This window comes from Phyllostomus hastatus, unplaced genomic scaffold, assembly GCF_019186645.2.
Source record: "Phyllostomus hastatus isolate PE091 unplaced genomic scaffold, TTU_PhHast_1.1 phas_contig_86, whole genome shotgun sequence".
Lineage (NCBI taxonomy): Eukaryota > Metazoa > Chordata > Mammalia > Chiroptera > Phyllostomidae > Phyllostomus > Phyllostomus hastatus.
In genome coordinates, this window is record NW_025333977.1 from 62,278,836 (window position 1) to 62,290,241 (window position 11,406).

The window sequence follows — 11,406 nt, forward strand, 5'->3', positions numbered from 1 at the left end:
TTTAACCTCACAACAATTTTCATGGAATTTTAACACATCCTAAGCATGTGATATTTTTTTCCAAATAATTTACCATGATGTTTTTATTCATGTTTAGGTAAACTTGGCTATTGTCCCCCAAATTTTGTGATAGACTTTGTCTAATTTAATATTTTATTCTAGATTAAGAATAAAAAATTAGCCCTGGCTGGTGTGGCTCAGTGGATTGGGCATCAGCCTGAGGACCCAAGGGTCACTGGTTTGCTTCCTATGCAGGACACATGCATGGGCTGTGGGCCAGGTCCCCATTAGGGGGTGCTCAAGAAGCAACCACAGACTGATGTTTCCCTATTTTTTTTCCTCCCTTCCTCTCTCTCTAAAAATAAAATAAATAAAATATTTTTTAAAAGAATAAAAAATTAAGTGTGTAGATTAAGATAGTTCTCATATTGTCAATACTAACTTTAGAAATAATTTTTTGGTTATTTCTTATCTTTTGATTACCATTGACATACAATATTGTATTAGTTTCTGGTGTACAACATAGTAATTAAACATTTATATAACTTATTAAATGATCATGCTGATAAATCTAGTACCCATCTGATACCATACATAGTTATTACAATATTATTGATTATACTCCCTGTGCTATACTTTAAATCCCCATGACTATTTTGTAACTACCACTTTGTACTTCTTTATCTCTTCCTCCATTTTAAGATTTTATTTATTTATTTTTAGAGAGGCGAAGGGAGGAAGAGAGGGAGTGAAAACATCAATGTGGGGTTGCTTCTCGCAAGCCCCCTAATGGGAACATGGCCTGAAACCCAGGCATGTGCCCTGACTGGGAATCAAACCAGCAACCCTTTGGGTCACAGGCCTGTGCTCAATGCACTGAACCACACCAGCCAGGGCTATCTCTTCCCTTTTTACACATATGCTGTCAACAGCCCTCCCTTCTGGCAACCATTAAAATGTTCTCTGTATCTATGAGTTGGTTTCAGATTTATTTGTTCATTTATTTTGTCTTTTAAATTCCACACATAAGTGAAATCATATGGTATTTGTCTTTCTCTGTGTGACTCATTTCACTTAGTGTAATACCCTCTAGGTCCACCCATGTTGCTGCAGATGGCAAAATTTCATTCATTTTATGGCTGAGTAATATTCCATTTTATATGTATACTACTTTTTTATCCATTTATCTATTGATGGACACTTAGGTGTCTTCTACATCTTAGCTATTATAAGTAATACTGCAATGAACATATGGATGCATATGTCTTTTTGAATTATGTTTTAGGTCTTTTTGGATAAATATCCAGACATAGAATTGCTGGGTTCTTCTTTGTCTCTTGTTATAAGCTTTGCTTTAAAGTCTATTTTGTGTGGTATAAGTATTGCTACCCTAGCTTTTGTTTGTTTGTTTCCATTTTTCATGTAATATCTATTTTTATCCCTTAGAAAGAACTTTTGAAAAATATTTTTTACTTCTGGCATAGAGATAAATCTCATTTTTTAAGTAATTTTCCAGTAAGGGTACAGAATTTTTCCAGATTTCATCTAGTTCCTGGTGATGATTATTTACATAAGACATTACAACATTATTATATCTAATGTCACTATGGAGTGAATTACTTGTCTTACTGAACACTGAAAGAGAAGGGATGTTAGCAAAGATCATGAAAATATTTTTTCAAAATTTCCATCTCTAACTTGTTAACATCTTCCCCATTTTCCATTATAAGTCAAATATTGAGAGAATATGTATGTCCTCATTCATGGTAATTGCATGTTGTTTCCTCCCACCACCACCTTCTTACACAGGAATTAGAGAACTTGAAAATCAGACGATGGTGGTATTATAGAATTTTGGCTGTGTAAAAATAAAAGCAATGCTTTTTTATGCTGCTAGACACATTTAATTATTAATGCTTATGATAATTCTAAAGTTAGAGGTTGCTAGTTCCATACTACAGAGGACAATTATAAATACTAAGTTTATTAGGTACCAGGTACCTAAGGGATTAATGCATTATATAACAGCACATTATAAGGTTTTATTATTATTTTCACTTTACAGATAATGAAGCTGAGTCTTTGAAAGTTGAAATGACTTTCCCAAGCCAAAACTAGTAAATCGGGAAGACAGGTTTCAACTAAGGCTCTGATCAACTCTACCGTTTCAGGATTTCATTCACAATGCTTGATAGTCTCTTAATAAACTGAAATCTCAATGTCATAAACATCATTGCTTACTGCCTTCACAACCCATTCCTTATATGTCTCCCATCCCTCCTCTGCCTACACCAATACTAAGCTTCCTCCTTCTTCAGGTTTCAGCCAGAGTCAAAGGAAATAGTATGGCAGACTGAGACTCTGCATGTGTATTTGCTTCCTTTGCCACAGCAGGTGCTTCTATAACTAGTTTCACAGTGTTCATCAAATGCATTGCAGTTTTCCCCAAGATTTTCATTGTTGAAATCAATTATTTTCCCAATTGTATCAGATTACTATGTAGATGTCTCTTGAAAACAATTATCAGAATAAGTCAAGCAATGACATGTGAGTGTATAAAACTTCACTCAACATGTTCTCTTCTTTCTAAAAATTTTCAAGATTTTATTAAGCTAATGGCTCTTTCATTAATGATTTTAATGAAAATTTTGCTTAATATTTTTAAGATTTGGTTAAAGGTGCTTTGGTTATTAATTTCTCTTTTTTTAAGATTTTATTTATTTATTTTTAGAGAGGGAAGGGAGGGAGAGAGAGAAAGAGAGAGAGAGAAACATCAATGTGCGGTTGCCGGTGGTCGTGGCCTGAAACCCAGGCATGTACCCTGACTGGGAATCGGAACCTGCGACTCTTTGGTTCGCAGCCCCCACTCAATCCACTGAGCTACGCCAGCCAGGGCAGTTATTAATTTCTAATTGCCACTTAGCAACATGTCTCTTTGTATCAGTCTAGGATTAGTCAGGGTAGCAGAGTCACCCAAAATATTCCTGGAATAAGGGATTTAATGAAGATATTGGAGTTCACATTAATGTTGCAAAAACTAGGAAAGGAAGGTCAGGAAAGTCTAAATTTAATTTCAAGTCAAAATCCAATTGCTGCCTAAGGTTGAAGAAGCAGACACTGAAACATCTCAGCCTAAAGTCCCAAAGTGGACAGTTCTCAAAGTCTTCCTTGGAAACTGTTGTAGTTCTCAAAATTATCTGAGAAATTTTGCAAAAGCAGACAAGTTCCTGTCAACATCTGCCCATGCATCTAGCTGCAGCCACATTCAGAGGATCATTAACTGTCCTCTTCTGCCTCCCAAACCTTGTAGGAATTCCCCTCATTATCAAAACATAGTTCCCTATAGCCACTTTACATTGCAAGGATTGGAGCTCATTAGTGATGCCAAATTGACAACAAATAATCCAACACAGTTCATCCTTGTCAGCTCAGGCCTTGGCTTTAAAACCAGGTGGCAGGGGAAGACTGAAAAAAATAGTGAGGGGACTGTTAGTGAGGCAACTTTTCATGGTGCCTGGAAAGGAAGTGATGAAACTATCTTGACTGAAAGAGGGCAGCCTATGTTTTGTGGTAGCAAAACAATTTGTAAGAATGGTGTCTCCTGTAACATAAAAGATAAGATAAACGATGTACTTGTGGATCTGGCAAAGAGGATTTCCAGGCATAATGTTTAAAGTGTCAATTGACTGGTGTTTTGGGGTTTTTTTTAGCTGTGTATGTTAAGGTGTGGAAAGAAAAGGATTAAAGTTTGCAAGCATAATTTAGAAGAAATATATAAGATTTGCTGAACAGGAATACAAAACTATATCTCATCACCTATCTGGGGAGGCAGCAAAGATTCTCAGAGCAAACATGGCCTTAGGGTAAAGCACAAATTAAGAGTATGAAAGTTCTTTATTAAAACTTCAAAAAGGTTTAGGAGAGTGCCTATTAGAGCCTATCAGCTAGACAAAAGGGCTTATAAGAATCTTAACAGTATCATCCCACAGCCCTAATATTCTGTGCAAAGTAGACAGAAGTCTGTCTTAAAAAATGGGGCATGTGGCATTTTGAGGCATGTTGTGATTTCCAATCAGATTCACAGGGAAATACAAAGTTTTCATGATAATTATACTAATTGGGATCAAAAAGGAAAGAGACAGTTCAAAATAAAATCAGCTTCTATAGGCAAAAAGCAGGCTGAGAAGTCTACTTATCTGTAAATCCAGACTATTTCTCATAGAAAATACATGACCTTTCTGAGAGCAAAGTTGAGAGAGGTTTCCAGAGTCACAGAATCCAGTGGATTAGGCAACCAAATTAGAGAGCAAAAGTGAGTCTCTTATGAAGGTGCATTTCTAACTCTCCAAGTACAGCACTCTGGAGTTTGTCTGGGTAAATTTCAGATCAGGGGCCAATACGTGCCTCTATTCTCCTCATCTTTTTGAGTGGAGATATCTATTACAATTATCCTGTCCCTGACTAATCACTTTATGTTGGGAAGTGGGCAACAGATAACTTTTTTTACCTCACAGACCTCTGAATCAAGAGATACTGCAGCCTCCTAGAGCCTCACCTGATTTTTGATCTCATGCAAAACCCAAGATTATGGACTCTGAGATTGTGCCATGATTGGATGAGTTTGGGGCATCCAGGAGAGAATGTGAATGTATTTTGAGCATGAGAGAAATAGGAATTATTGCAGCCAGTGGGAAGTCTAAGGGGATGATAATCCAAAGGGTGGAATGAGACTAGGTCAGACATGTGGGAATCAGACACATCACCTAAATTGAATAGAGCCAGAGTTGAAGCAAGATGTGACAGGCAGAAAATGGGTATCCAAAGCCGAAAAGGCAGTTGAGTTGACAAATCTTGGTAGGGTATATCAAGAACCAGAGTTCAAGAGACAAAGATTATATCCAACAGATAGTGATAGCAAAATAAAAAAAAAATTATACACATACCTGAAAAATATGAGCAATGTCCTTGATTTTAGAAGTGTTGTAAAGTGTTTGAGACCCGCATTGCTCTCTGTAAGCAAGTCTTTACTGGGCTGAAGGAGTTAGAGCAATTATTACTGTTTTCCTACCCCAGTCCTCAAATCACTTCTTAAATTTGAAACTGCAATCCCAGGCTCTGAATGTAACTGCAATGTATTTCTTTCTTTCTTTCTTTCTTTCTTTCTTTCTTTCTTTCTTTCTTTCTTTCTTTCTTTCTTTCTTTCTTTCTTTCTTTCTTTCTTTCTTTCTTTCTTTCTTTCTTTCTTTCTTTCTTTCTTTCTTTTTCTCTTTCTTTCTTTCTTTCTTTCTTTCTTTTCTTTCTCTTACTCTCTTTCTTTCTTTCCTTTCTTTTTCATCCTCATACATTACCTGAGCCTACATTACACCTGCTCCTTAACTTCATCAAGACCTCAAATCTTGGCCTGTTTCCTCATTGAACTGCCCTCTCTGATCTGCTCCTTTCTGAATCTGCCATTGACCCAGCATCATCACCAACTTCTTCCCTGGCCTTTGACCCCAGCCTGAATCCCAATTCCTAATTTAATCTGTATCAATTCCATATCTTTTCCTCCGGTTTAGAATCTCTAATTTTAGAGTATTGTTGGATGATAAAAAACCTAGATCAGTTTTATTCCAATGACTTTCTCAGGTTCTGATTTCAGCTACATATTTAAGAGTTTTCTGTAACCTTTTTGTTTATGTTTTCTCCCTAGAGCACTGGCACCACTCCCTTCAAACCTAATCAATCTACCTGCACAACTCACTCTGCCAAAGCACAGATCCTATCCTCTCACTGGCCTTCTTAAACATTTCAATGGCTTTTTATTGCCTGGCAAAGAAAATCTAGTATCCTTATTATAGCATGTCCTTCTAGTTATCATAACTTTCATTTTTCTCCTCCAACCCTGGGGCTGATGTGTCTTTGCAGTACCCATATCAGACTACTTACTTCCTATGCCTGAATGCATCCTGCCTTTTTATGTTTCTGCTTTTGCTCATACCTTCCTCTACCTGGAAAGGCTTTCACTGTTTCACCATGGTATGATTAATTCTCCCTCACCAGTAGTTCTAAAACACTTTATACATACCTCTATAATGCCCTTATTGCATTGTATGACTGTATTATAAGTATGGCTAGCTGTTTTATAAACATGCTAGTATATTAAAGATGAGAACAATGTGTTATTTTGTTGTTTTGTTTAGGAATATGTTTGTTTGGTTGGTTGGTTGTTTTTGCAGGGGTATTTTTTATACCTGGACAATTAATCAGCATATAAATAGCACTCAATAAATAGTTCTTAAAGAAATAAATAAGAGCAAGGCAATACAATAAGAACAGAGGGACATCTCAGAATTGGAAAAGCAGAATAAGAAATTTAAAAACATTATGAACACATTCCTACTTTTATAATTTGCACATCAGTTTACACACTTAGACCTGGTCATTATCTTAAACATTCCCAGAAAGAAATAAACAGTTCATTCTGTTGGATACCTGCCTCCATTTGAACACTTCTTACTCTGTAACATAATCTTTATTTTACAGAACAACAACAACAAAGAAAAACCTTTATCGGCCTCAATACTACAACAGAGTTTGTTAAGTAAAGTAACAAATCTCTCACAGACAATAAAATGATGATTAAGTGCATGGGTTTGTTCCAACAGTCAGTTATAGCATTATTGTGGAAAAGTTCATTAAATTTCTATACTTTGGTTTTCTTGTCTATGGAATGGGAAAAAATAACCATTCCTGCCTTGCAGATTAGCAAGGACAGTTGAGTGGGTTAGTAAAGCAGTTAACATAGTACCTGGAGAAGTAACCACTCAGAAAAGACAAGTATTTTTATTATTCTAATTGGAGCAGTCAATTTTGTAGTTTCTCATCAGGTCTCAGTAGAATTGAATGTTACCTTTTTGGCTTTTTACAATGCTATTATTAAAGCTATTGGTGTATGACCCCCTCCCCATTTTTCAAATCTAAAGTAAATAAAACTAGGAGTTTATAGTATAACATAAATGGGAATAATATAATTGGACATTAAGATAAACATACAACTGAATATAAATCAAAATTAGACTTTTTTAACTTATATAAGTCAGGAATTAAATGCTGGGAAGTTTTTCTGTCTGTGTTATTATCAAAAAGGCTACATATAATTCATGGGACTACAGGCTCTACTTAGAGTAATCCTAACTATTACCCAGTAAAGACATTCAAAATACAGAATGTTGTCTATGTTCTAACAGTAGGAGAAATTTGTACGCCATAGTCTATGTTCAGTAACGCAGAGGTGGTCCCTAGCACCATGAGGACTCACAGTGGGAACTTTAGATGTGAAAGAATCTGAACAAATCTAATTAAAGGCTATGTTAGAATTAATAATGATATATGTTTTATTGAAATTCTATTTATAAGTGGCAAGGAAAATAAGACAAAAAGATGAAGAAACCAAATTGTTTTCCTATTTTCTTTATTTTCTATCAGAAGATTAATTTTCTAAACTTAATAAGAAGATTTCTTATAAACTACAATAGAATTTATGACGTTTTGATATTTTTCATTAGTATAAGTACCATTTCAATGAGCCTAATTTGAATGCTACAGTCTTGTGCTTTGAGAAATCAGTTGAATTATCAAGTAATTCACTTTCTTATTATAAGCTGGTCCATTTCCCCACAGAATTACTTTTTACTATGGAAACACACATAGAAACTATTTTTAGTTTCTCTTTTTCAATATTCTATTCAAAATGTAATTCGAGGATTATCTCTTAAAGAGGCTCTTGTGCCAAAACTGTTTATCAGGCAAATTAAAGTGGAAAGTTATTTTTGCTCATAAAATGGAAAATGGCAGCACTTTTAAATGAATTCTCATAACACTAAATACTGTTGCAAAAGAATTAACCAATTAAGAAAATATTTAGCCCCTTTACAGGATAAGTAGTACAAATGTTATGATGGGAGAATGAGGGTAATTTTGAAAGGAAGTTAGAACTTAATTCATCTGCTATGCTTCTAAGATGTCTAAATGGCTTTGGAATAAGCATTTCATCATTGATCATTGACCCCCTGCCCCACCTCAGGGTTGTTTCCAAGGAAGATAGAGAAACGCCGTGAGGCTCACTGACAGTGAAGGCACAAAACAGGGATTCTCATGACAGTTCTGATGGTGCCAATGGAACTATGTTCCAGTACTGATTTAAGAAATATGGTCAGATGGCATAACTCTCATAACAGGCTGAACACAGTGGAAACCTGGAATTTTCCTACTTGCCCTTTAAAAATAGGTAAGTGCTGATATAATGTAGATACACACAGCAGATACATATTTTCTGAGTAACAGGTATTCTGATTTCTTCTGCCACTCAATTTGCTTAGGAGCAAGCCATCAGAACCAACCTTCAATGAATACGAGAAAATAAAAATTAAATTTAGTAGTGGTAAACCAGTTAAACAGAATATTAAATATGCTGCACTGTGATGATTTAAAATATACACACACTTCATAAGAAGCACTTGATATAAAAATATCAAGTATTTTAATTTATTGTTCTATTAGTTCCAACAAATGAAACATAACCATTTAAAGTAAAAATTATTTAAGGAATATGGAAATGCAATTACTATTACTTATAACTAAGAATAAAGTATCACATTTCCATCTTCTTTCTGTCTCTTCCTAAGACACAGGCAGCTGCTAAAGAATTATTAAGGAAAGAGAGAAGGGTAGATGTAAAAAATTATTTTATAAAAACAATTATACTCAGATTACTCTTATTTGACTTGTAATTACGTAACAGCATAGACCAAAGCAAAAATCAGAAGGCATGTTCAGGGTCTTCTTTCAAAAGTAAGGTTACATGATTGTTATAACAGTGACTTGCAGAAAGAATAATTGCCATTTCAGGCTGTGTGCTATTATGAGCTCTTCTTACAGCCAAGTTCACCTTGTTTAATGGGTTATTATAATAATGGGCAGCATTGTCCATTTATTTGACTGTAACTAATTTTATTTTATTTTAAACTAAATGAACTACTTCTATCCACAAAGACTAGTAAACATTCTGATATTTTCATAATTTTATAAAACAATAATGGAATGCTAAGAGATACTAAAAATATTTTATTTTGTTTATTTTCCTTTTTATGACCTTTATATCATGACATAAAATACATTAAAAGTTCCTTCAGTCTTCATAAACTCAATCATAATGTTCTCAATGTAACTTTGAATTTACTATAAAATTGCTTATGACTTTATATACTGACTTTAAAGTAATATTTTCTTATATAACACATAAATAAATATTAATGACACATGCTTTTAAACTTTTTCTGCTGCAAAGAGAAAATCATAGCTAAGATTAATATAGTTTTTTAATTAGATTTTATATGGTAGAAATTTTACTAATAGTTTAATTTACTCATAAAATTGTTTTATTTGAGCTGCATTTTAAGAAATGTCTTCAAAGTTATTGTTTGTTACTGTTCTAACTGGTTTCTTAAATTAAAAATAAAAGAAAATCTACTATCTCAACTCATGTTTTAATCCTTAGAATATCTTGGGAAAATATACGTATACACTTTTAAAGATTATTCTGAAGAGAAAAGTCTTTTTAAAACTTGTATTTTTTCACTACCATCCACCTCCCTTATACCCTCTTCTACCTCCACTCCCCCATGCCCCCAACCCCAAGCCCCACAATCATCACACTGGTGTCCAAGTCTGTGAGATTTTTTTTTTTCCTTTTTTTGCTCCATCCCTCCACCCCTCACCCCTAGAGCTGGCAGCTTGGTCTCTCTCTATGAGCCTGTCTCTATCATGTTTGTTAGTTCATTTTATTCACTAGACTCTACATATGAGTGAAATCATATGGTATTTGTCTTTCTTTCACTGGCTTACAAAGCCTTCTCTGAACTGCTTTTCTCCTTTGTTACAGGTATCCATTCTTCAGCTATATTTATCTTTTAAAACAAAAAAAATGGATTTCTTAAATTCATCTGATCAAAATTGGACCTCAGAAGAACTAGTAAACAGAATGGCATCCAAGATTCTGGTGTCCCTCACTCTTTCCAGCCTGGCGCTGATGACAACAACCATCAACTCCCTTGTGATCACTGCAATTATTGTGACCCGGAAGCTGCACCACCCAGCCAACTATTTAATTTGCTCTCTGGCAGTTACAGATTTTCTTGTAGCTATTCTGGTGATGCCTTTCAGCATTGTGTATATTGTGAGAGAGAGCTGGATTATGGGGCAAGTGGTCTGTGACATTTGGCTGAGCATTGACATTACATGCTGCACTTGCTCCATTCTGCATCTCTCTGCTATAGCTTTGGATCGGTATCGAGCAATAACAGATGCTGTCGAATATGCCAGGAAAAGGACTCCCAAGAATACTGGCATTATGATTACAGTAGTTTGGATTATATCTATTTTTATCTCTATGCCCCCTCTATTCTGGAGGCACCAAGGAACAAGTCGAGATGATGAGTGCATCATCAAACACGACCACATTGTTTCCACTATTTACTCAACATTTGGAGCTTTCTACATCCCGTTGGCATTGATTTTGATCCTCTACTACAAAATATATAAAGCAGCAAAGACATTATACCACAAGAGACAAGCAAGTAGGATTGTCAAGGAGGAACCGAATGGTCAAGTTCTTTTGGAGAGTGGTGAGAAAAGCACTAGACTGGTGTCCACCCGCTACATGCTAGAAAAGTCTTTATCTGACCCATCAACAGACTTTGATAGAACTCATAGCACAGTGAAAAGTCCCAGGTCTCAATTCAAACATGAGAAATCTTGGAGAAGGCAAAAGGTCTCAGGCACAAGAGAACGCAAAGCAGCCACTACCCTAGGATTAATTTTGGGTGCATTCGTAATATGTTGGCTTCCTTTTTTTGTAAAAGAATTGGTTGTTAATGTCTGTGAAAAGTGTAAAATTTCTGAAGAAATGTCAAATTTTTTGACATGGCTTGGATATCTCAATTCCCTTATAAATCCACTGATTTATACGATCTTTAATGAAGATTTCAAGAGAGCATTCCAAAAACTTGTGCGATGCCGATGTTAGTTTAAAAAGGTTTATTATTAAAGGTTGGATTTTGTTTTTTTGAAGTGAAGTAGCTAAATGAATGCTAAATGTTAACACATTTAAACTTATCATTTTAGCAATAGGGAAGGGGCAAAAGAGCTAACAAGGACTCTTGCTTAGTATCACTGGAAGAAATATAAAAGTCAGAGATTAAATATGTCTTTGTATTTAGGTAGTAAAGAGTAATCATAAAATGAGTTAGGTACCATAAAATAATTTAGATACTGAATTTGTACACATTTAACATATTCTTTTTGTTTAATATTAATTCCTAGAAGAATATTTCCCTAATTATCTGTTACTAACATTTGAAATCAAAG

The 11,406-nt window shown here is 34.8% G+C and overlaps 1 protein-coding gene across 1 annotated transcript; it reads left to right on the forward strand.

Moving 5' to 3' along the window:
• The first annotated feature begins 9,964 nt into the window (after positions 1 to 9,964).
• On the forward strand, positions 9,965 to 11,065 carry HTR1F (5-hydroxytryptamine receptor 1F). Its single transcript, XM_045851827.1, has one exon. It carries the CDS (start codon positions 9,965 to 9,967, stop codon positions 11,063 to 11,065), a length of 1,101 nt encoding a protein of 366 aa, XP_045707783.1.
• Positions 11,066 to 11,406: the final 341 nt, after the last annotated feature.